The sequence below is a fragment of the Canis lupus genome, chromosome 35, assembly GCF_048164855.1.
Source record: "Canis lupus baileyi chromosome 35, mCanLup2.hap1, whole genome shotgun sequence".
Lineage (NCBI taxonomy): Eukaryota > Metazoa > Chordata > Mammalia > Carnivora > Canidae > Canis > Canis lupus.
In genome coordinates this window covers 18320761-18346191 of record NC_132872.1, presented here as the reverse complement: position 1 = coordinate 18346191, position 25431 = coordinate 18320761, and the positions used below count along the sequence as shown (strand labels likewise).

Sequence of the window (25431 nt, the reverse complement as noted above, 5' to 3'; positions counted from 1 at the left end):
GAGGGATGGTTTGGGCAGTAATAGAAAATTTAAAAGAGTAATCAAAGCTGATGAAAAGGTTTGAAGGCATCAATATCTATTTAGTTGTGATGGAAGGTACGCTTTCAAGTGTGTGGGAAGTGTATTAGGTATTAGGTCTGTGATTTTAGAATGCTTTGTTCTTTTGTTGGAATCAATAGATAAGACAGTAGTGTTACAGTCAAGCCACTTTTTTCTTTGCCTTCCATTCTGTAAAATGGAGCTAATAATAATAATACCCCTTGCCTCTTAACTCCCAAGACATCTGTGAAGATTTTAAAAACCTGTAATTAAATTAAATTAATTTATTATATTTATTATATATAATATATATAATATAATTGAAATTAAAACCTGTAAGGCAATTTCATCTCTCCTGAAGAGCATTCCTGCAGGTACCTGGTATTATTACCCTAGGTTATTCTAGGCATTTCATACCTAACTTGACAGCTTAAATTTTATCAGGCATCAGTCCTACAGGACATTGTGTGCATTCTTGGCAGCACATGGATGTGGACGCATGCACATACACATACACAGCTCCTTGTCCATTGAAAACTTGTAGGAAATTGCGGTTGTAATTTATTCTCTATCTCCAGGTGCTCAAGAAGAAGACAACTTTTTAAAACCTGGGAGAAATTACTGTGTAGGAAGTGGCTTCACCAGAAGAGCTGAGTTAGCATGAAAGTTAATGGAGAAGATGCTAGCAAATGGTGGCACACCTCCTTTATTAAGGAACCATACAGGTCATATGTAAGAATTGAACAGTATAGGAAGTGTGCCATCTTTTCACACATTCAATCATATGACAAGTATTTCTCTAATGCTTACTATGTGCCAGTGCTTACTATGTTCCCTGTTGTGTCAGGGAACAAACCCAGACACAAGTCTCTGCCTTCGTGGAGCTGATGATGTAATAAGGTACAGGGTTTTTTTATTTATTTATTTTTAAGATTTTTATTAATTTATTCATGAGATACAGAGAGAGAGAGAGAGAGAGGCGGAGGGAGAAGCAGGCTCCTTGTGGGGAGCCCAATGTGGGACTCGATCCCAGGACCCTGGGATCATGCCCTGAGCCAAAGGAAGATGCTCAACCACTGAGCTACTCAGGCATTCCAGGTACAGGGTTTTGTACTGAGCAAATTCTTCACAGTTTACTTCTGACTTCAAAGGAGATTTCGTTGATTTTGTTGATCGCCATCTGCCTGTTCAAAAGTAAAACGGTTCATATTTCTATATGACTGAAATTTGAAAACATTTCATTCCCAGTACCGTTCTTAAATGCATTACCTAAGAGTAACTCTTGATCTTCACAACAACATTATGAGTTAAATCTTCCTTGCTTCATAAGTAAAGGTTAAACCGTTAAGTGAGGAAGTGGGAGCAGAGGAGGGCTAAATAACCTGCTCAAAGTTGTGTAGCTCCAAGTGCAGAACTGGGATTTGAACCCAGGCCTAGCTTCAGTCTCCATGCGGTATCCAAGGGCCTTTGTGGTTCAGCCCCCACCGACCTGACCTCAACTCCACTTCTCCCTTCTCCTGTGTGGGCCTCTTCTTTACTGGGGCATGTGTCGGCCTGTTCTTTACTGGGGCATGTCATGAGTCTTTCTGGGCGCTGAACACAGTAAGAGGAATCAAATTTGGCTTTCTGTGCTAAGCACTTACACAGATTATCTCATTTCATCCTCCATCATGCCCTTTGAGGTTGGTTTATGATTATTTATCATTTTTATCCCCATTTCATAAAGGAGGATAACCTCTCTAGAGGAGAGAGGTTACATAGCCTCTCCAAGGTCATAGAGTGAGAAAGTCCTAGTGTTAGGATTTACATTATCAGTAAGACTTCGGGCAACAGTAGGCTATTAGTAATTAAGGTTTTGTGGAGGCGAAAGTTACAGATGATTTTTTATTAAGGTTGGCTCTCCCAACCCTCGTATTGTTCAAGGACCAAGTATATTTGTTAAATGAATGAAAGATTATATCCATATTTTAAACACTGAGGGGTTTTTTTGTTTGTTTTTTGTTGTTGTTGTTGTTTTAAAGATTTTATTTATTTATTCGTGAGAGACACAGAGAGGCAGAGACACAGGTAGAGGGAGAAGCAGGCTCCCTGCAAGGAGCCCGATATGGGACTCGATCCCAGATCCCAGGATCACGCCCTGAGCCAAAGGCAGACGCTCAACCACTGAGCCACCCAGGTGTCCCTAAGCACTGAGTTTTAAGTGTTTTTAAAACATACCGATTTTGGTAAAATTGGAAGTTTTCACGTGTACGTATTATAATTTCTGACATCAGTGAACTAGGGGAAATTATTTTCCTGCCTGTTGGTACATTTGAGCTCGTTTGATATGTGCCTTTCTTAGGCTACTAATTTGTCTATTCCGCTCTGCTTATATCCATTGGATTCTACTCCTGCCCAACTCTTACCCCATCCCATCAAAGCTTTTGTTCCCTTCTCACGGTTTTATAACTTCTAAACATACCTCATAAGGAGATACACATTATATTTAAATTTTACATTAAATAGCAAATGGGATTTTTGAGCTTTCTTTCTTTCTAGGTGAAGTCACTGTTCACTACCCATTTTGGCGAGAGCTGTTATCCAGCCCAGCCTCATCCACTTGTCAGCAGTGTGGGCCTCAAGGCCCAGAGAATCCACTGCTTTTACCCAGCTTGACTCATAAGCATCTCTCCTTGCTGAGTTCCCAGGCCACACTGCTCAAGATAGTGATGGGCTCTCCAGTCTCCCAGAGATGGTTTGGAAGGGGTGGCAGGGAAGGTGGGCTTGCAAGTGAGCTAGGATAGAAAGAGGGTAGAGAACAACAGGGTAAACGAGAAGGGGGGTGGTGCTGCTGTGCTGTTGCTGAGATTGTGTTTTTATACACTATTGTGTTCTGTCTCCACATTGCCCAGTGAAGAAGGCAGAGTGGCCTTGTAACCTATGTTGTCATGTGAGGAACCAGAGGCAGAAGGGCGCTGTGAGTTTGTCTCAGCTGCTGTGGCAGGTGTAGAAGTGACCTGGAGTCCATTCTGGACGTCCACACTAGTGCCTTGCCACATGGCTTATAATGACAGGAGAACTTCACTTGTGATGCAGGAGTACCCTGGCGGCCCTGGTGCCCTGAATAGAAGAACCACAGACTCACTGTTCCTTTCAGCCAGGTGACATGTACTCTCATTTTGGGGAGCGTGCGAGTCAATGCCATGTCACTTGGTTAAGCTCCAAGAGTAGCCCAGTACTCTATCCTCAGCTGTGCTTTTGTCCTGGTGTCAGCTGGCCAAGTGCTGTGCTTCACTATTCAGATTCTCTTCAACCTAATTTAGGTTTAATTAAGGGTGGCTTTATTTTAATCCTTAAAAACATTTTGAAGGACTAATGTGGATATAATATGCTTACATTTAATTCACCTGTGTTTTAAGTGCAAGTCCATTTCAGAGCTTCATTTAACATCTCATATTAAATGCAAATTAAATCATCACTCAGGTACTCTGTTATAGAAGGATACTTGGCAAAACTGCCAATTGTAGGAAAGACCGGGTCAGGCTGAGCAAGAGTGAGAATCAGTTCACTGGCCCTTGGCATCACAAGGGATCTTTACACTTGAACTCTGAAATGGAATCCTCTCCTCCCAAACTCTCTCCTCCCGTAGAAGACAACCCCTCCCCTCAAGCCTTCCTTAGTCAAATTCCCTCTTGTAGTAAAAGGCTTTAACCAACCTTAGAAACCCTGGCCTTGTCCAGCCCCTTTTCTTCAGCCCTGACATCCTTCCAGGCAATTACTAGGACCTGGCAAATAGCATCTCTGATTTAATTGGGGCCCCTCATCTCAGCCGGTTGTTTTTTTTTTTTTTAACCTTCTAATTGGTCGCCTGCCTCCAGTCAATTCTCAGCCAAGGTCATCCTTCACTCCACTGACAGAATTATCTAACTACCTATCTCTCATCACGCTGCTCCTCTGAGTGAAAACCTTGGCTGGCTCCCCATTGCCTTCAGCCTCATTTTCAATAACCGAGAATTCAAATTTCTCTCTGTTGCATTCATCTCCCACTACCCTCCCAGGCTTCTCTTCATCCACACTGAGAAAGTCCTTATCTCTCAAACACACAGGGCATCTGTCTCCATATTTTTCCTCCTGCTGTTGCCATGTCATTCATTTGCTCATGTGTGGTGTTTTTCTCCTAGGTGTAGCTCAGACATTACTGTCTTAATAACTTCCGCCTGTCCCACCCAGAAGGAGTGAAAGCTGCTGCTCTGGCCTCACAGGCCTAGCACGGCCACTGTGCCTTGCCTGTGCGCTTACATCTTACGTGTGTAGCTGTCCCCTGCACTTGGATTGCAAGCTACTTTTTTTTTCTTTTTGGATTGCAAGCTACTTTTTTTTTCTTTTTGGATTGCAAGCTACTTAAGGGCCAGACACATTCCCTTAGCTTATCATTTTATTCCCTGGCACAAAATGTATGCAAGTGGAATGTAAGCTGCTTAGAACTGTGAGCAGTCTTTATGGCTGGCACATAGTAGGTTTTTATTGAATATTATGTTGAAGGAGTATCAACATATGTTTGAAATAGCAAGGGCTGAAATATATAGCTCACATAGAACCAATGCACTTTTACCCCTTTTGTTGATTGTATGTTTATCAGAATCCAGTTGTGTGTGGCTGCAGCCCTGCACCTTATGAGGTAGGAACAGGCTATTGCTAATACCTAGCTTTCCAAAACACTTCTAGTGCATCTGTCGAACTGGTGTGATTTTGTTTTATATCGGGAGGCTGGATCACATGTCTGTGTCTTCCATTTGCACAATGTGAAGTGTGCTTGTGGGAAAAGGTACTACTTTGTTGTAATTCTTAATTATGTTAATAATTCCTCATTCTTGGCTACTGAGAATTATAGCTAAATCAAAGGGAAGATTAGATTTAAGAGACGTTAACAAAACTTTGCTTTAAAAAAAAAAAAATCCCTCTAGCTGTTTGTTTCTTGGGCAGATAGCTACACCTAGTGGCTTTATGGATTATTTCAGAGACTCTGGGAACAACTTTTGGGTTTTTTTTTTTTTCCCCTCCCTTTATTTAACCTCTGCTTATTTGGTATCTTTTCTTTCTTCTTAATTAATGAAGAGATATCTTTGACTCTTGTGTGTTCTGCTGTATTTAGAAAGTAAGCCAGCCATAGGAATGGAGATTGAGGAATTGATATTTATCCATAGAAAGCATGCCCCATTTAATAAGTAATTTGGAGTACTGTAAATACAAATAGCAAGGTGATAAGATCTGGGACCCTCTGACTGGTACTTAAATAGGAGCCTTTTGTACAAAATACACTCTTAACTTTTATGTGGATATACCCTCTGATTTTTTTTTTTTTTTACCAAATGTGTATATTTATTAGTATATGCACAAATGTACATTTCTGCATTGGATGCCTTAATTTGTCAAGCACACAAGAATGAATTCTGTATACATACATTTTCCATGTCATTGTGCCATATTTACCTCTTGAGATTTTGGTGGAAATATGCCTAGCATGTATCACAGGCGTTTCTGCCTTTTAATAAAGGCTATATTTTATAATTATCCTTACCTTGACAACTTAGAACCATAGTTATAAATATTAATTACTGCAGTGAACTGAAGCCTTCAGGAGAAACTTTGAGACTCTTTGCTCTAATTTCTTTTAGATGGACTACAGTAGTTTATAAGACATTTGTGTCTTCCGTTCTTAACAGTTTTTCTATCTTCTCCCTGCTTTTGCTGCTGGTATTGTTTCTTTTCCAACCCTCTTCCTAATATCTTCATTCATGGCCCCTTCTGATTTGTGGCTTCTAATTCTGCTATGGACTAGAGATGCAGGTAACCACATGGCTCAGTAGGAACCCAGTTCTCCTGGCTCCTAATTTTGTGCTGTTTCCCTTACAGTCCACTGAAAATATATGCTAAATCCACAGTACTTTAAAGTTAAGAGTAATTCGATTTTTGAGAGACATCTTACAGAGTAATATGCATAGCTTTCCTGATTCTGTTACTTCTACTTTAACATTGGTTAGTCTTTGTTGTGTAATTCTTTGTCAATTCATTGAGAGTTTTTGTATACATACATACACAGAATCAAGTCCGTCAACAGATACTCATTGTACATCTACTATGTTTTAGGTGCGTGGTGAGCACAAACATGCATATACGGAGTTCTTTGATTTCACAGTCCAAAAAACATAACATGTGGAGGATTACAGTTGCCTTGAATAATTACTTATATTTCAATTCACTATTCAAAAAGAAAGTTGTATTTATGACCATCCATTATAATGATTTGCAGAGGGTCTCACTTAACTTTTAAAACTTTGTGATGTGTAGTGATGGCCAAATAATCTATAAACAGCACTTGAAGAAAAGTTGACTTCTTACCATTCATATGAACTCCTAGGATAACTCATCGCCTTATAAATGGTAACTTTCTCATATATCATAAAATACCTATCATGAAATACCATATTCATGAAGAATATATAGACTTCATGCAGTATAGCTACCCCAAATATACTTGATTCCAGCTATCTTGTATAGATTATGTCACATGTATAACCTGTGTTACTGAATTTTAAGACATTTTATAAAAATTAATTTAATCCTAGGCCTGATTTTGAATAAAATTTTGATTATTTACCAAGATATCTAGGAGCTAAACATAAAGATTTTCTTTGTAAACCAAGAACAGTATTGATTTTTCTTCATCATTCTTAAATAAAGCTATATTTTGTTCAAGTATTCCTTCAATGAAGGACTTCTTTGTGGCTAGTAATTTCAGAATTCATTGGCCTTCTCTTTAGTGCATTTTGTGTCTCCTTGGCTTCAAATTCTTGGGAAGCAAATAAAAACACCATTGGTCCATTTGACATACAGTCAGGTGACAGACAGATTGTCACTGGAAGAAGGTGGCCATTACTCTTTCAAATACAAAGGTGACAATTAAGATTTCAAATGCTGGTTCCTGCCCATTGACCCATGACAGTGTTAGAGAAACACATCTTCACTATCTAACAAAGGGGTTCAGTGAGAAGCTCCGTTTTTAGGAACAAAATCTGGGTGACTGTCAGCTGTTTCCATAGGCTTCAAACACCTAACATAATCATATGCAACTATTAAAATTACATTGGAAAAGTTTTAATAACACAGGAAAAATCATGTATTGTTTTAAAAAAACATTCTTTAACTATGGTGCAGTGTCTCATTTTTGATGAAAAATTATCTTACACAACTGGGAGAATATATATATATATGTATGTATGTATGTATTAGCAGTGCTTATCTCTTGCAGATAGCATCATAAATGACTTTCTTCTGTATTTTGGTTTTTATATTTTTTCCAGATTTGCAACAGTGAACTTGGACTATTTTATTGTCAGAAACATGTTATTTAAAACTATTTTTAGAGGGATCCCTGGGTGGCGCAGTGGTTTGGCGCCTGCCTTTGGTCCAGGGCGCGATCCTGGAGATCCGGGATTGAATCCCACGTCGGGCTCCCGGTGCATGGAGCCGGCTTCTCCCTCTGCCTGTGTCTCTGCCTCTCTCTCTCTCTCTCTGTGACTATCATAAATAAATAAAAAATAAATAAATAAATAAAACTATTTTTAGAGACACCTGGGTGGCTCAATGGTTGAGTGTCTGCTTTCAACCCAGGGCGTGACCCTGGGGTCCTGGGATCGAGTCCTGCATCAGGCTCCCTCTGCAGGGAGCCTGCTTCTCCCTCTGCCTGTATCCATGCCTCTCTCTCTCTCTATGTCTCTTATGAATAAATAAGTAAAATCTTTAAAAAAAAAAAAAGGCAGAACTATTTTTAACTTGTTTTTCCTCTATAGTAAAAGATAACTTTTTCCTTCAGACTTTCTAACCTTGTCATTTAGAAAAGGGGGAGAGGATTTAGAAGACATGTCAACTTTATTTTAGTTTATTTAAAAAATGCTCGTTGACATTGTGAGCAGGCAGTGTTGAGCCCTTTTTATTAAACAGAGCTACTGGAAGAAGACAGACAAGAAACAAATGTTTATGTCTCGTGGTGATAAATAAGAATAAGGGGATTATTGGATGTTAGTTAGGGAGGGGAGGTGTCATTTAAGTTCCTTCATCTGTAGAAGGGTCAGATCAGAGGAATAACAATATCCTCTCAATATTCTGTGACTCTCACAACTTTTGAATTATAGTTGGCTTCCTAAGTGATTATGTCACCCAAATGCAGATAGAGGTCAGTTTTAGCAATGAGATAAGAAAAGGAAGTGTGTGTCCTGACAACAGTACTTGATTAATTAATAGCAAGAATTTCTTTTAATCCAGTGGTATTTCTATAACTGTTGTTAATAATGAAGATCTCAAAGGAAGATTGTAGAGCACTAAATGTTTACCAACATAGTGACTAGTGCAAAAGAAAACATGTTATAAAAGAAATTATTCTTAGGTAAATACTAACTTTTCTATGATTAGGATTTGTGTATAAACACATGAATACCTAGAAAACAAGAATTTGAATTTAGTTTTGTTTTCCCAAAGATTTATATTATCAGATCCCATTTGTGTTTTCATGTAGTTGGATAATATAAAATACTGGGGAAACAGAAATGAAAGAAGTAGCTAAATTTTTCAAGTGGTAGAAAGCCAAAAGATCAGATGGCCATCATTGTAGAAATTTCTCTTCAATTGATCTTAACTTTTGTAAAATGCATTGTTTTGTCCATCTCCTGCTTTTTATTCAATAATTTAACTGTTGGATGACACTTTGTGTAACGTTGTGAACTATAACTACTCTTTTGTCATAGTTTGCCTCAAGTAAGGAAATGAAAACTGTTCTCTCCTCAGATAGGAATGTTTGAGGGACACCTGGGTAGCTCAGTGGTTGAGCATCTGCCTTTGGCCCAGGTTGTGATCCCAGAATCCTGGGATCAAGTCCTGCATCAGGCTTCCTGCAGGGAGCCTGCTTCTCCCTTTGCCTATGTCTCTGCCTTTTTCTTGTGTCTCTCATCAATAAATAAAACTTAAAAAAGAAAAAAGAAAAAGGAATGTTTGAGGTGGCATTTGTCATCTCTTGTCTTCCAGAAACTATCCGTGTGCCTCATACCATCTTTCTTCATTTCAGATATCCTCTGGCACTTGTAGGCAGGATGTTTCGGAATCTCCTGAATTACGTCAGAAGTCCCCATTATTTCAGTTTGCTGAGGTAATATATTACAATTTATATTTAATGAGATTGTAATGTGAGTTTAAATTTAGGCTGATGGCAGTAACTTAAAGCAATGAAGAATTCTCCTTAGCTCACTTAACCATAAATGGGAAGATAGAATCAAATTTTGGAAAAGGTATTTTGGAACTCCACAGTCTCTTAATTAAAGAATAACTATATTTATAGAAGCCTGTTATTAAGTCATAGTAAATATTGTTACATTTAAACTGCATCACTAATTTTTGTTCACGGGTAGTAAAGTTAGGAATACAATTGAATTACTGTTAGAACTTAGTCATTTATTAGCTGTTAATTTATCAGGCGTTAAATCAGAAGATGGAATCAACTCATGGGTATTGGCTATACATTGCATTCCTTTTTTTTTAATACACTTTGCTCTTAATTGAATATTAGTGTGCATTTGGCATTTTTCAAAGTCTTATATTTTGTGTCAAACCTGCTTGACTCGATATGTTTCTAACATTGCTTCAGAGATGATGTAGGAAAGCATGTTATCCTTAACATCAAGTCCATAAGGTTAAGACTGCTTCTCAAAATATCTTCATTTACCCTAGAACTCAATATGGAGCCATCATTGATTAATTTTTTTTAAAACCGTAACCCAGGCGGTCATGTCTTGATCATTTTAATTCTTTTACTAGTCCTTCTTTTGCACTGTCATCCTTCCTAAATTTGCCATTGTGTTAGGCTTTGTACAAAGAGAGCATATTTTTATTTTCAGATTTTTTTTTTCCTCTCTAGTAGCCTTTCTTGTTGGTCTCAGCAGTTCATTGGCAAAACTACTCTTCACAAATGCAGAGGCCATTCCTTTTAAGACATTGTTTATAATGTGTAAATGCTTTGCTGATATCATGAGAACGTCATAATACATATTTGCTCACATATTCTTTATCACTTTCTGCCTGTGTGAGATATGCTTGTGAATACAATTGTTTTATATATTGTTTCCTTAAGAATTTAAAGTCACAGAGGATTTACTCTGCACTCAAATTTTGAACAGTGGTTACAGATACAGAGGTATTAAATAATGTTGGTCCCAACTTTGAAAGCAGATATGCTCAACCAGTGATCCTTGAACCTCTAAAGATCTAATGAAAACCCTAAAATTCCATGTGAAATTTTGGGTGTATTGGCATATGTACATTTATGTGGGTTCTATAGCACACCTAAGATTCCAAAGAGATATCCCCTAACTGTGCTTTTATATAAATGATCCCCATCCCTAATCTGATATTTCATCAGGAGATCCCTATTCATGTGATTAACTGAGTATCTGTTTAACCCAATATTAATTTATAAGTAAATCTTTTTGTTTAGAAACTTGTGAATTTAAAAAAAAAAAATCTAGATGGTTGATGCCAGTGGTTCTCTTCATTCATTGTCTTATTTAATCCTCAAAGGAAAATATAGGATCGGCAATTCCCCTTACATAAACTGGTTATTTTCTTTAACTTTTAGAGAGGAGTCATAGGAATAAAAAATGCTATCTGAAGTAAAACCCACCTCGTTCCTCAGGAAAATTCTTGTGGATTCATATTTGCAATATGTCACACTTATACATGCTGCTCCTTTGAAATAATAGGTTTCATGGTCTGACCAAGAAGAATATAATTTTACCTTCAAATGTCTTTAAAACACATGGTTAAATTTTATTCATTCACAATGGTCTGTTTATATCTAGCTTGTTAAATAGGATCTGTATCTTTTTTTCCCTTTTACTGATATTTATTCTAAAGATGCTTGTATGTCTAATTATAGTGGCATTAAAGTTTTCTTAATGGTTTCAGCAGTGAATAAAGTCAATAATTCCATCAGTCTCTTTACTAATTCTTTCTCATCCCTAAACATTACTTTGATACTGTATCACTGACTGCCTCCATGGTTTTTCTAACCAGCTTAATTTAATTAAGGTGAAAAAAATGACTCCTCTGATTGAAGAGTTATGATTAAGGTGCATCTGTTGCTTAGTAAGTACCCTTTGATGGAGTTGGTGAGCATAGTTAATTGAAGAAAAATACTTTTATGGGACTGGAATGGGCTGAATTCGTAATGCCCAGGCTTTGCTCTTGTGGCTCGCTTTTCCACTATTTTGTAGCTGGATAGAAGTCTTTTTCGCTTCAGAACCAAAATTAATAACTGACCTTGTTCTCAAAAGATCTTTGAAAAGTACTTCCATGGGGCCATCAGAGCAAACTTTTAATGAGGCTGCCATAATGGCCAAGGGGAAATGAAAGCCCTAGTTGAACCAACTGTGGTATGGTGGAGAACCCTCTATCCACTGTCAGATGCCTGAAGAATGATAGTGAGAGAGAGAAAGAGAGAGAGAATGCATGCATGGTGTTACAAAAGAAATGCTATTTTTATGCAGTGAATAATTTATTGAGTTCTGGTGCTACGCCAGGCAGTGTATTCTGTAGCTTTTCTTTTCACCATAATCCTGTAAAATGGAGATTATTCTCTTCATCATTATCATCAATTTATAGTTGGGAAAAATAGGCCTCAGAAAGATTAGCTGAGCTGCCCAAGGTCAGGTAGCTAGTGAGTAGTAAGCTAAGATTCAGTCCCAGATACCCTGAGCCATATCCATATGCTTCTCCAGCACTGTTTCCCAGCTGCCTGGAAGCAGAGAACAGCTTGTAGGGAGTGGTGTAGGAAAGAGAGAGTAGCTCACTTTTCTTGCAGCTTCCAGCTTTTAATAATATTTTTAAAAATATATCGAAATAAAGCAGTTCATCTCAAGTCTCCTCAGTGGCTGTTTGCAGCATACCTGATACCCTAGAAGAGACATGGCAAATGAGCCAAACTTGGTGTTTTGTTCTTCCAGTCATCTGTTTTTAGAAGAATGGCCTTTGTCTTCCCTAATCATTTACACTGTTCTTCTAAAAGGCATTAAGGGTGATGATTCATGTCGTAATTTTTATCATTGTCTACAGTGGAAATATTTGGCGGAATCTATTAGTCTGATATGGGAAAACGTCCTTGTGCATTAAAAATTACTTGTTTCCTTTCAGATATCTTCAAGTACATCCCACCCTGAGACTCCTTCAAAACAGTGTCAAGCATCAGCCTTGTTTCAGTTTGCAGAGGTATTCTTTTTTTTTTTTTTAATGATTATTGGGCTCAGAAACTTACTGAGCTCAGGAAATATCAGAATAGAGTTTTAATAACATACAGTGAACTTTAGGCATGCCTCTTGCCATTACGAAAATAATGCGCATAAGGGAATAGTTAATGCTTTTTGCTGCCTTTGCTATAATCATAGTCAGATCGGCCCCATATTTTGTATTCATTTTATAAGCATTCATTAAGGAGTTCATTTAGAATAGGCACTTTCCAGTAATTCATTTGTTTCATTTTACCTTGTTTTTAATTTATTTTAGAAGCTTTGAAAAAACTGCTGTCCACATGAAGGCCATAGGATTCCAATTTATTAAATGTTTCCAATAGTGAAATTAGATGCTGTGATTTATGAATAACTCAAAGTGGCTGCAGTGAATACAACCTGTTAAATCATCAGTACTTAGCTTTCAATGTGATGTAGCTTTCGCCAGCATTTTTATTAGTGTTTAATCCAGGCTTAGATCAGGTCAATTCTTGCAGGATCTCAGATTTCTTTGGTTTGTCAGCCAGAGAGAGAGCACACACTAGAGAGTGCTTACTTAGTTGGTGCAAAGAAGCACATTTGATATGCTTGATTTTTGCCACAAAATCCCTGGCCTAAGCCATATGCTGCTCATTTCTAATGAGCACTGTATGACAAATAATGAAATGTATACGGGTCATGAATATAAAGTTGGTGTCTGCTTTAAGTCTTTCCCCTTCTTCCTTTTTCAGTAATTCCAACCAAAAATACATATTATAAACTAAGCAGTTTTTTAAAGGGTTGAGAGAAAATGACAGGCAGGACTATTCTGTTTAATATTGATGTATTGAATCATTTTGATTCATTTGAATAAAGAGTGCTGCATAAATGAAATGTAAAATGATATCCTTTTGGCAGGAGAAAACCCAGCATCTTACTTTGGAAATGAGGAAAAATTACTTTCAGGTTTTACATTAAAAAAAGAAATACTGCTGCTTCTCAGGACACTTGTGTCAACCACTGTGACTTTATACCACCAATCGCCCTGCTTATCTTTTAGGGTTCTCTGCTACAGGGTTTGCTTTAGTTGCTGAGGGCTATTCTATAAAACTGGTAACAAAACTACCACCATTTATGAAGAACAATTTGCTTGATGAATCTGAATAAATTAAGATTTTATTATAATTTGTCATTATGATAAGCAGACTGTTCTTTCCAGTCTGGGGAATTGTTTTAATACTTCCTTGCTTTCTTCCAGTTGGTGACTTTCATTTATTTGATACTAGCAATTTTTTTAAGAGTAAAAGAAGAATTTTGGTATGTTGACTAAGTTGGTTTTTAATCTTGATACCTGAGCCAGCTGCATGAAACTTTTTAGAAATACTTTATTTTCCTCAAAACAATGTATTTGCCGTATATTCTGTTTGATTAAATTCTCCACTCTGTAGCAGGAATATTAGAAAGGTAGTGGCTCATCTTTAACACACCTGATCTATATTAACTACCAAGAGTATCCAGCTTCATTTCAAATGTCAGTATGGGATATCACAGCTGGTGTTTCCAATAGTTATCTCCATTCAGAGCGTGATTGTTATTTAAATGATATTATTACCATATTTATGAAGAGGTCCTGAAGCCTGGGCAGCTCTGAGGGACCAGTTTGATGATGTAACAGTGGCTGTCCTGTGATTCTAGAGAATGAGATCTGAGCCTCTCTTAAACAGATTAATGCTTCCTTGCTGCTCAGTATGCTCACTCCTTAAAGTATGAGAGGTTTTTTTTCTAGGAAAGAAAAGAACCTTTTCTCACTTGAGACTTGTGCAGGGTAATGTTTGCAGATTTCACTCCTCTGCTCGGTAGCACTGGTCTTCTGAGGGTTTTGGGGTTTTATCATGAGACATATATAGGATTTGAGAGAGCTTTAAAAAATTGATAATCTGAAAATTATTAGAGCTGTTTCAAGACCTCATAACAGAGGAAGGCATGTGTGGTGGAAAAACCAAAATAGAGTGTTTGCCTTAGAATCAAATGTAATTTCCACTATCAACTCAGTATATGGTTTCTCCTAGTTATATTTTGCATAGATTGATAATATGAGCCCTTTTCATTCCTAAGCAAATCAAATAATTACATACTTGGTTATTGTGGTGTTTCTCCCCATCGGATAGGGGCCCCCAGATGTGGGACAATGATTTAGTAAAAGCTGGTGGCATGGGCGGTGACAAGAATTCACCTGAGGCAGAACAAAGGGGATAGAAGTTTAAGAAATAGATGGCAAGAGAGGCAGGGGGCAGGGGCTGTTTTTTTGGTTTGGGCTTTTTTTATTTTTATTTTTAAATTAAAAAAAAATAAAATTTTAAAATTTAAATTCACTTAATTAACATATAATATTAGTTTCAGAGGTAGAGGTCAGTGTTAACCCAGTACTTGTTACATCACATGCCCTCCTTAATGCCCATCACCCAGTTACCCCATCTGCCCACCCACTTCCCTTCCAGCAACCCTCAGTTTGTTTCCTGTAGTTAAAAGAGTCTCATATGATTGTCTCTCTCTCTGGTTTCACCTTATTTTTTCTCTCTTCCTCTATGATCTTCTGTTTTGTTTCTTAAATTCCACATACAAGTGAGATCATATGATTATCTTTCTCTGTTTAACTTATTTCACTTAGCATAGTACCCTCTAGTTCCATCCACATCATTGCAAATGGCAAGATTTCATTTTTTTTCTGATGGCTGAGTAGTATTCTATTGTCTGTTTTGTTTTTTTTTAAAGAGGGAAGGTGAGGAGGTATGGGGACATACGGAATTCTCCCTATTTGAGGAGATTACAGGTACACTGTGCCTAGATGTAAGTAGCTCATTGGTCAGTTAGGGCCTATGGATATCTTGAGGTTGGGTACCCCCAAGGGCCAGTCTATATTCAGCCAAGTAGTTGCTGTGGGCCCTTTCTACAGTCCATCGCTTAAAGCCTGTTTGCCTAAAAGTGGCCTCTGCAGTTATTAATTATAACTGTTACATGTGATTATATAAGAGAAGTACACGATTCTCTAAGGATATATAACTTCTCTAGTCACTTGTCTCAGCTGGCCCAAGAGAGAACCCTAAGTTTCAATCTCTGCCATCTTAGGATCTGACCGTGTTGTCATTTGACTCTGGTTTACTCAAAGGCAAACAAGAGCTAACTGGATGAACTAATAAAATTACATACTGAAATCTGCTATGCGCACATGTATTGCAATAGAAATAGAATAGGCTGTAATTACTAACTATAATCATATCCCTAAAGCTGTTATCATTATTCCATAGAACACCCATCACCTTTGAGAAAACACAAAGACTCTTGAAATTCTTGTTTTAATTAGTCTACAGCAGAGGTTCTCAAACTCTAAAATGCACTGGAGTCCCCTCAAAGGCTTGTTCAAACACAGATTGCTGGACCTCACTCCCAGGGTTTCTGATTTACTGAGCCTGGCACGGGGCCTGGGTATTTGCATTTCTAACAAAGTTTCCTATTAGGAAATCACAGTTTGAGGCCACTTTTCTGTAGTTTATAATTGTTACCGTGAATCATTAACTCGTCTTTGTTAAGGCACTTCCTAGTATCTCTGGGGCCTCATAGGGAAGGGATGAAGTGAAAAGGAGGATGAACACTAGTCTCAGCCAACTTCTACTCCTCTCTTTTCAGAAGGATTTCAGTCCTATTAATGTATGCTTAGAGAAAAGTGAATGTTTCTGTGATTTAGGAGACAATTTACTATTTAAAAATGGTTAGCTTTATAATATTATTTTAAGGTCAGACATGCAAATTCTTAGGGACCATTCCTGCTAATTTGATTTACAAACATTCATAACTCTAGGGAAGAGATTAGCTAGATTTTCTCCTGGCAATGAGTCATTTATTGTGTAAAATAGCTATCCTAGAAATACCTGTTTTAAGAAATCATAAGCCCCGGGCATTTCTGTAACTCGAAGTTGTTTTTTCTTTCATACCAAGCCCTGGTGCCCTGCCTTGCAAGCTAAGAAAGATGTTTCTTTTTCTTAACCAAGTCTGAGTTTCGAAGTTAACCAACTTGGAACTATTAAAAGTGAATAAAGAACATTTTGTTTGTAGATTCCCCATGAAAGTTTATGTTTAAAGGGAAAAAATATATCTGCTTTGCAAGATCTAGGAAGCAATATAGAGTGCATAGCCTGTCCCAGGCCCTTGTCCCTCCCATTTCTGTCTGTCTCCACTCCTTACTGATAATCACAATTCATCTAAATGCAACTTGGCCCATCTGAAGAGCCATCACTCTGTTTCCAGGCTCTGATCCATTACATTGGTCAGAATGAGTTTCCTCTCTGCATCTTTTGTTGTTTACAGGTAGAGTGACACACCCATCACATTTTAGATCTCCTTTACTAAAGACTAATGACCACATGTAATGCCAGAAGGGAGCTATTGTCTTCTATTATTTAACAAGTCTGAAATCCATGACCGGTTCACATACTCTTTCTGTTGGCACGGCTAACTCTTACACCTAAAATAGATCTTTGCATTGAAACATTACATATTTTTGTTCAAGACAGAGAACTAATCTGGATGATTTGGAACAATAAATTTGGACATTAAAACTTCCCTTAGAAAGTATTTACTATGCCAATATAAATACAGCTATAATCTCACCAAATTTAAGGCATTGCCACAATTGGATATAAGCAATAGGTACAAATTTAAAGCATTCATTTTCATGATGAACTGTTCAATATGTTGCAGAATATTACACTCGACAAAAGCTGTATACTCACACTGCAGCTAATCAGTGTGAAAGTATTATGTGTTTTATTAGACGCATTAATATTTCTTTTAAGGTAAGAAAGACCAATCATCCCATACTGTTCACTTTTTTTTTTTTAATTTTTATTATTTGTTCAGTAATTATCAGTCATTTCCTCCCAGGCTGCATGTTTTATGATTCCCCTCATAATTACAAAAGACTTCCACTATTACCTAATTTGCTTTTGATCTTTACTATCTCCTTCCTTGATGTGGCTCCCCTACCTCAGGCGGCTATAAAATTATCACTTTAACATCCAGGGTGATCATTTTTCTTAGCATTTTTGTTGTACTTCACATCCTATTCCACCCACTCTGTTTATCGAACAGTACATACAAGGCAAAGGAGAGACTATGGTAGAGTTAACAGATTGGCAAGTGACATCCAATTTGAGGAAAATAAAAAACAAAGCCAAGAATGTACTATGCAGTATGGGCCACAAATGTTCCCTACCCGGAAGTGTAACGTAATGCACACATCCCTCCACCAGCTGACCAGACATTGAATATCACACTAACGGTATTGTTCTTACTTGAAAGGCTGTGTAAGTCTCTTAAATAGGAAAAAAAAAAATGGGAACGAGCAGTGATATAATAAATTGGTATTGTACAAGCTCTAATGAAGCCATCAGGAGTGATCAGATTTATCAGAGAGAATGTACAAATAAAAAAGGAGAAGGTCCTAAGACAAAACCTTGAGGAGAAACATTTAAGGGCACACCAGAGAAAAGAGAACAAGGAGTGGCGGGTGCGGTGGGTCGGAGGAAAACAAGGATCCTTTAGCCATGGAAGCCCATAGAAGAGTTTCTCAAAAAAAATGGTCAGCCACATCGAATGTTCCCAAGAAATCACCACAGTCCTTCCAGGAAAATTGCATTGGTAAGGCAATTCAGGAAATGTTGGGCTACTAAAACACATTGACCCTACCCCACACAAGCTCCTTTGGAAATCTTCCTTATACCTACAGATAGGTAAAACTCCTCCCCTGGGTGATGAGGGAACTAGTCTTACTAGACACAGGTGGTGGTTCCTTTTGAGCAGGTAAAGAACCATGCTCAAGCCTCAACTCAGACCTCTATGCATGAATTCAGGTGTCAGATGGTGCAGTCCCACATTCGTCACTGAGCCCCATAGTTGGCCATGCACAGGATGCGTAGTAATGAACAAACATACCTACTGTCAAGGAGCGTAAACCTACAGCAACAAAAGCGACAGCAGAGAGAACCAGTGGAAGAACCAGATCCACACCCCATGCACCCCATCGTGGCTTAGAGCAGCGCTACCAGTGATTCTTGAGAGTATCATGTGATTATATGAAAGATTTAATATTCTACAGATTATGGAATGTCATAATTATCCTCCAACATTGCAATTTTTAATTCCATTCCAATTTCAGTATGTAAGTAATTTTTAGAACTCTACTAAAAGAGTTTATGTTTGTGTTACTAATGATAAAGTCTTGTTAATAATTGCACCATTTATTGAGAGCTTAATATGAGCTCAGCACTGTGCCAGACTCTTCATTAACATAAAATCTAATCTTCACAGCAGTAATATGAGGCAGGTATTACTGTTTCTATTTTGAAGATGAGCTAAATGAGACACAAAATCTTGATTATTTCCTAAAGTCAACACAGCAAAAAGTAATGAAGGCATGTCTGTCTGACACAAAGGTCATGTTCGTTCTTTTTATACAACCTTGGTTTAAGACACTGACATCTGGGGACACCTGGGTGGCTTAGTGGTTGAGCATCCCACCTTTGGCTCAGGTCATGATCCCGAGGTCCTGGGATTGAGTCTGCCATCAGGCTCCCCACAAGGAACCTGCTTCTCCCTCTGCCTTCGTGTCTGCCTCTCTCTGTCTCTCCTGAATAAATAAATAGAATCTTAAAAAAAAAAAAGAAAAAAGAAAAAAGACATCTGTGCTCAGTACTTCATTCCCTAAAGTCATTGTTCATTTCTCTTGGTTTAATGATAAGGTAATTAAATTCAACTTCTAGAAAAAGTAGATATGGAACATATCAGAGAAAATTTAGCGAGAAGAAAATGTTCCAGACTTCAGGAAGATTGAGCCCCATTTAGTTAATTTTCTAAAGGAGAAGTGATTGGGATGAATAGCAAAGAACTGTTGAGAATGATGGCACCTATGATGAAAAAGTGCTTAAAAGTTCTGTAAGCTACACCCTTCTAAATGGCCCAGGTAGCTTATTAAATATTTGCTTCTACAAAGGCCTCTTATTCAGCAGGGATTCTAAGGAAAATCCTGTTAGCAGCAAGCACCCAGTCTCTCCTGGCGCTGCCAGCATCTCAGAATTCCCTGTGGGAGTTGGGGTCACCTGTAAGGATGCAGTCGCCAGACAGAGCTGCCTCCTAAACTGAGAGCTACCTGTCTTAAATTGAGAAAGAATTCAGAATCGCGAAGACAATGAAAAGCTTACACCATAGCTAGCTGCTCTAATGATGACAGACCTTCTCCAGGAAAAGAATACTTTGTAAAGATCCTTAAGAATGTGTGTCCTCAGCTTTTTTTACTGAGTGAGGCTAGAAATTGAAAATGAAGTTTTCACCTAAAAATGAAAAAGGACAATGGAGTTCATTGCTATCAGGGCCCAGCTGCTGTTTGACCACATTTGCAGAAGAGCGTGCAGTCAGTGTAATGCTGTATATGCCGATGTGCCTCAACATAGGCCTTAACTGTAAGGCTTATTTTAGATTTGTGGTCTCGATTGTCAATCTTTGTGTATGCTTTAGAGCATTCTCTCTAAGCCAGGGCCAGTGTTCTTTATAAAACCCTTAGCTTCTCCAGCTCCTGCCATATTACCCTAGTACATTTATATTGGATTCTCAAAAAAAGTATTTGTTGACTGACAGTGTTATGTTCCCTAAATATTTTAGAGATCCCAAATATATTCCTTTAAAAAAAATAATAAAACCCAACTTGCTGCTTTTGGTACATACAAAAGGACTCTAAATCTCTTGTGTTTGGCCAGCCCATGAATTGGTGTTTATATATAACTGGAAATGCATATCTTGTGTTAAGGTTGTGGAGTTAAATTCAAAGCTTGGAGTATACAAGATAATACTCTTGTCATTAAACCGCTATCCAAGCCACACCTGGTTTTTGTTACAATATTTGAGGTGGTTTACTAAAATCAGTTCCAAAAATTATCCCAAATATGACATATTTGAAGTTACTTAGTACTTAGGAGCAATGATGTTCTCAAAATTAAAGAAAGTTCCTGAGTGCATATAAATAGGAAGCAAAGATTCTGTTAACATAATTAATACTCTTTATCTGAATTGTTTTCCATATAGATTTCTTCAAACACTTCGCAGTTGGGTGGTGCTGAACCTGTGAAACGCTGTGGGAAGTCTGCACTCTTTCAACTGGCAGAGGCAAGTTTCTAACAATATGTAGAGATAAGATCTGAAGAGGTGGAAACCACAAAAAAGTTCACCATAACAGTTAAACTGTGCCATCTCACCCGTGATCAGAAAGTGTGTTGTTGTATCTAATTTTCAACCATGAGAGGGTTAGCCTTTAATTTAGGAAGAAAGGAGTTTTGCTACGAAAAGTCAGTAAGCCCTGGAAAAGGGCACTCAGGGAAATGGCAAAATCTTTTTTCACAGGTAGTATTGTAAAATAAGGTCAGTTTTTGTCTTAGATTGGTAAGCTAAGTCCAGCCTAAACCTAGAAGAACGCCCGGAGTCATTTTTCTCTTCTCGGGTTCTCTTATAGCATCTGTAAATTCCTAGAAGACACTACTTTTAAACCAGGTGGTTGATGGTTTAACTTGTTGGGTTTTTTGTTTTGGTTTTGGTTTTTGTATGTGTGTGTGAAGAACTCTAAATGTCTTAAAATCTAGTTTTGTAACACCTATCAGTTGTGCACTTGATATGACATGGGTATAAAATACTGCTGTTCCTTTGGCAAAGTAGAAAATGTACTTTCATATGAGAGCCCTTGCTTGGTGGGGGTGGGTTGGCGAGAAAGGTGCCAGAAGCAGTTGTTGCTAGGGTTGGCAGGGACCTTGGTTTTCTCTGCCTACCTGTGACTGCTCTGCCTTTCTTCTGTGAAAGAAATGTCTTTAGCACTAGGACACAATAATAGCAGTTTTCTCTTTGGGTGAGACAAATTAGGAGGCACAAAGTGGGTGACCAATATCTCTTATATTGAATTTTTTTCTTTTCTCTCATTTTTCTGGCTTCCTTCCAATGAGTTCCTTCTGAGATTTTTTGTGAGTGATAGGATTCTTTTTATAAAGCCTTTTGTAGTTTATTAAATTTAATGGGACAACCTATCATTTTCTAAATTTTATGGTAGCTTAATATCATAAATCTAGGAGTTTTAAATATGTTTAAATTAAGTTTTTTAAGTCTAGCCAGATCCACATTAGAAATAGAGAAATACACAGGCCTGAAATAGTAAAATATATAAACAGTGGAACAAATGAACCCTTTGTTGTCTGACATTAAGCTGACATGCTTCTTATAAGACAAAATCAGACCCAGATAGAGGGCTAAAAATGACTAGAAAACTTCCAAAGTCGATGTGCCTCAACATAGGCCTTAACTGTTATTTTAAAAAGAGAGCATCATTTTAAAAAGAGAATCATTTTAAAAAGAACTGAATGAGTCAGTGGCAAAGTACTACTTGAGATAGAACTGAAATGGTAAAGATCTGTCAACAAGTGTGCCTTGGGCAAACAAATCTTAGTAAACAGAGAAATAATGAGGTCATGAATTTAGTATTTTTAAGACCCCATACATTGTCAAGACAATGTATCTGAAAGAAGTGACTATTTTTCTTGAATAACACGAACGTATGGCTCTCTTCATTTCCCTGTTTGTGTGTGTGTGCACACACCTGCATATATGCATGCACACCTGCACACACATGTGCACGCTTATATATGTTCATAACAACACTAAATTGTAAAACAAGCTAACTCATATTAATATATCTTTATCGAACAGTTTTATATTAGAAATGTATGGACCTTTGAGGTACTTTGCTGTGGAGGGCGCTAGAGAGAGGATTTTTTTTTTTTTTTCATTTTCTTTCTTTGGTATAACAGTTATATATATGTAAAAAAAGGATTCCCTATTAAATCAGAGCTCATTAAAAAGAACATTCTTCTAATTTGTAGGGATGCATCCCAAATATGAAACAGATGCTATGGTTTAACAGATGTTTGAATGCTGGTATCATAATTTTAAAGGGGTAAAATGACTGCAATAAGCCTATTCCAATTATAGCAAATCAGCTTATACTCAGACTTGGTTTCTTTTAACATCTGAGTAAAAATATATGCTTTTGATAAAACAGGGTTGCTAAAAAATAATTTACCAAGAAAATCTCACATTATTATTTGCACTACATGAATATGATGCCATAATGCTAATAGACTGTGTTTTAGAATAACATTCTAAATCCTTCCCAGTTTCTAATTAAACATAAATATGTGCACAATGGATTAATCAGCATCTCCAAATAATCACCAGTAGAAATATGCTTCCTCAATTTTTTTTTATTCCATGTGTATTTGATATTCATTTTTCTTGAACTGAACATAATATTTAATTATTTCGGGTGCCTCTTTAAACAAGTATAACAGGATATGGAGGAGGATTTTTCCTGTTGCTTGGAATTGGTGCTATTGTCTGAAATATGAAAGAACAGCTTTAAATTCACAAACATCAAAGGGAAATCCACCAGGAAGCCACTTTCAGTTTGGGCCAGATCCTTCTCTTGAGATTTATAAAGAGATGGTCTAATCCACCTACTATCCCATATACCACTTCGGGGTTTCTCCTTTTGTTGCCATCCTAACTCCCAATTCATCAGTGGGATAGGGACTCTCAAAGATTATCCAGTCATCCGGAATATTTTGGCCTTTCTCCCTATCCCAAAGAGGAAAGGAAGGAAGTGCTTTCCACTCTTCATCCCTGCCCCCTGTCAAGCAAAGTGAAGGCAGCTCTAAGATAACCTTTGTTAAAGATGGAGGGCTATCTGCAAGAGGTATCTATCTTCTCATTCTTTGGTGAAACAAGAAATGTTTTAGACATGGACTTAACTGCTGTGCCCTTCACCTGACTGACGAGGGAAGGAGAGAACTGGAGGACATTGGCTACATGGAGAGGTCTGGAATGGCCTGCTGTACTTTCTGGTTTGGCATTGTAAAGATGCATTAGTTTTCACAGGTGAAGTGGACAAATAAAAGCAGTTCAGTATCATCGGGCAAGAAGCCATGAGACAGTCATGGGGGGAGGGCTTGGCAGAGAGCAGGCCTGGGACAGTCTCTGACATCAGGAAGTATGCAACAGAGACAGCTTTGCTCAGGACACTGATGAGCTCCCATGAGTAAGAGTGATGTTTCCACCAGTACAGCTGTCCTAGTACTAAAATACTACCATTGTTAGTAATAAAAACTGTGACCCAAACCCCCTTGCTGTGGCATCCCTGGGCTCTCCTGATCCTTTCAGCAACTAGAGGACACAGCAAGGGGCCTGCAAGACCCAGTTCCAGCCCCTGGACTGCATCCCTTCTGATCAGTTGGCACCCTTACGTCTTTAATATTTTGTATACCATCCCTGCCCTTGGCATCCCCTGACAAGGTCTGTTCAGCCTTACGTAGAGTTAGCAGGAACAGATTGAAAAAAAAAAAAAAAAAAAAAAGACAGACCTAACCATGGGCAGGTGGTTTTGCCTCCACCATGTTTCTGCTGTCTTCTACCGCAGAAACTTCAGGCATTGTGAAGGGAAGGGCCAGCAACCAGCCCAGGAACGAACCCCTCGCCCTACCCCACCTCCCTTCCAGGGGCTGACACCGGAGGAGGGCTGAATAAGGAGACCTCCCAAAGATACAGGAGCTGTTGCTTGCATGAAATGTCTTGCTGGTGAAAAGCAAGAAACATTTTGGGCCTGCACTTACTGTTGTGCCCTACACCCACTTGGGCAGGCAGAAAGAAAATTGGAGGAAGTTGGCAGCAGACACAAAGAGACTTGGATTGGCCTGCACTCAGTCTTGGCATTGTAAGGACCCCTTCTATTTCCTGAGACCCTGTAGCCAGGAGATGCCCCGGGGAAGGCCCTGTTTCAGGCATTTGATTGGCATTTTAAACTGGGTGGATTTTTAATAGCTGAAAGTGACCTGAAAATTCTGGGATGTGTTCCAGGTATTTTTTAGGAATCTACTCCAGTTAGGAAGGGAATTGGCATAGTGCTGCTAGGTCAGGGAATTGAGAAGAAAATACAGTCCTTAATGTTTGGACCTCCATGAGGTTCGTAGTGTTCAGTTAATCAGTTGCTTAATCTGTGCAGGTACTATAATGCATTTCATTTTGAAATTAATTAGGTCAGGTCATACAAAGAATAGCAAACCATCCCCCTGGAGGTCATTGTATATTATAGTTGCTATATAGTTGGAGGACACACAGAGACATCCTTACCTGTGCGTTTTAGTAAAATTGTACACTTGAAGATCCCTGGTATCAAAATTGCTTAGTATGTATAATAAGATGCGCAGTTGATTCATTTATCCCAACAATAATTGTTGAGGACCTATTCCATGCCAGTAACAGTGAAGCTGCTGAAGTTAACCTGCATACGGATGTACAAATAATGTTTATTGTGATGCGATGAGCTGTGAACTTCTAAGATCAGGTGCACCTCCAGGTGCAGTTTTGGTGTTTTAGAGCACCGCTAGAGACCGGAACGTGTGCCTCAAAATAGCAGTCTTTGTTTTCTTCTGTTTTTCTGAAATAGTTTTATGTGTTCTTTAAAATAGATTCTAAATTTTAATAGCAGATGGTAAGTTGTATTATCTCACCTAAGATAACGACTTTATTACCTGCTATGTGGTAGGCACTTTTCCTAGTACTTTATATGTACTCATTGAATATTCACACCTGTCTTCCGAGATAGGTACCATCATCATTCCTCTGACACATTAGGAAACCAAAGGGCAGAGAGGTTTTGTGACTTGCCCAAGGTCAAGTGGACAGGAAGTTAGAGCCTCCATAGAAACCGGGCAGTCTGTCTCCACAGCCCGGACTCGTCCACACTGGGCTACTCTGTCACCTTGATTTAGATGAATGTGAAAGACTCTGCAAGTTGCTTGTTATAGGACTTTGCGTATTATAGAAGGCTCTATGGAAGACAGCTTACTCCTACACATATGTGTATGGCTGAATAAGATGACAGATTTTTCAAGACTACTGTCAAAGAAATGGAGCTGATATTTCCTTTTTAAAAAGTGTCTGTACTTTTGAAACTGCCAAGATACATCTT

At 38.1% G+C, this 25431-nt stretch overlaps 1 protein-coding gene and 1 long non-coding RNA gene across 15 annotated transcripts in view; one reads left to right on the top strand and one right to left on the bottom strand.

Moving 5' to 3' along the window:
• Positions 1–25431, top strand: part of BBX (BBX high mobility group box domain containing) — a 271116-nt gene that overhangs the window by 196878 nt on the left and 48807 nt on the right. For 12 of the 14 annotated variants that reach the window (XM_072811931.1, XM_072811930.1, XM_072811928.1 and 9 more), the window contains 3 exons: positions 9137–9217; positions 12253–12327; positions 20454–20534. In XM_072811931.1, the coding sequence (XP_072668032.1) occupies positions 9137–9217; positions 12253–12327; positions 20454–20534 (237 nt within the window). The remainder of the gene's footprint in view (positions 1–9136; positions 9218–12252; positions 12328–20453; positions 20535–25431) is intronic. The other 2 variants (XM_072811926.1, XM_072811927.1) reach the window with 1 other exon arrangement.
• Positions 931–24730, bottom strand: LOC140624933 (uncharacterized). The gene is made up of 3 exons (XR_012024358.1): positions 24591–24730; positions 14459–14556; positions 931–1223 (listed from the first exon to the last, which is right to left on the bottom strand). It is a non-coding gene; the product is annotated as an uncharacterized lncRNA (long non-coding RNA).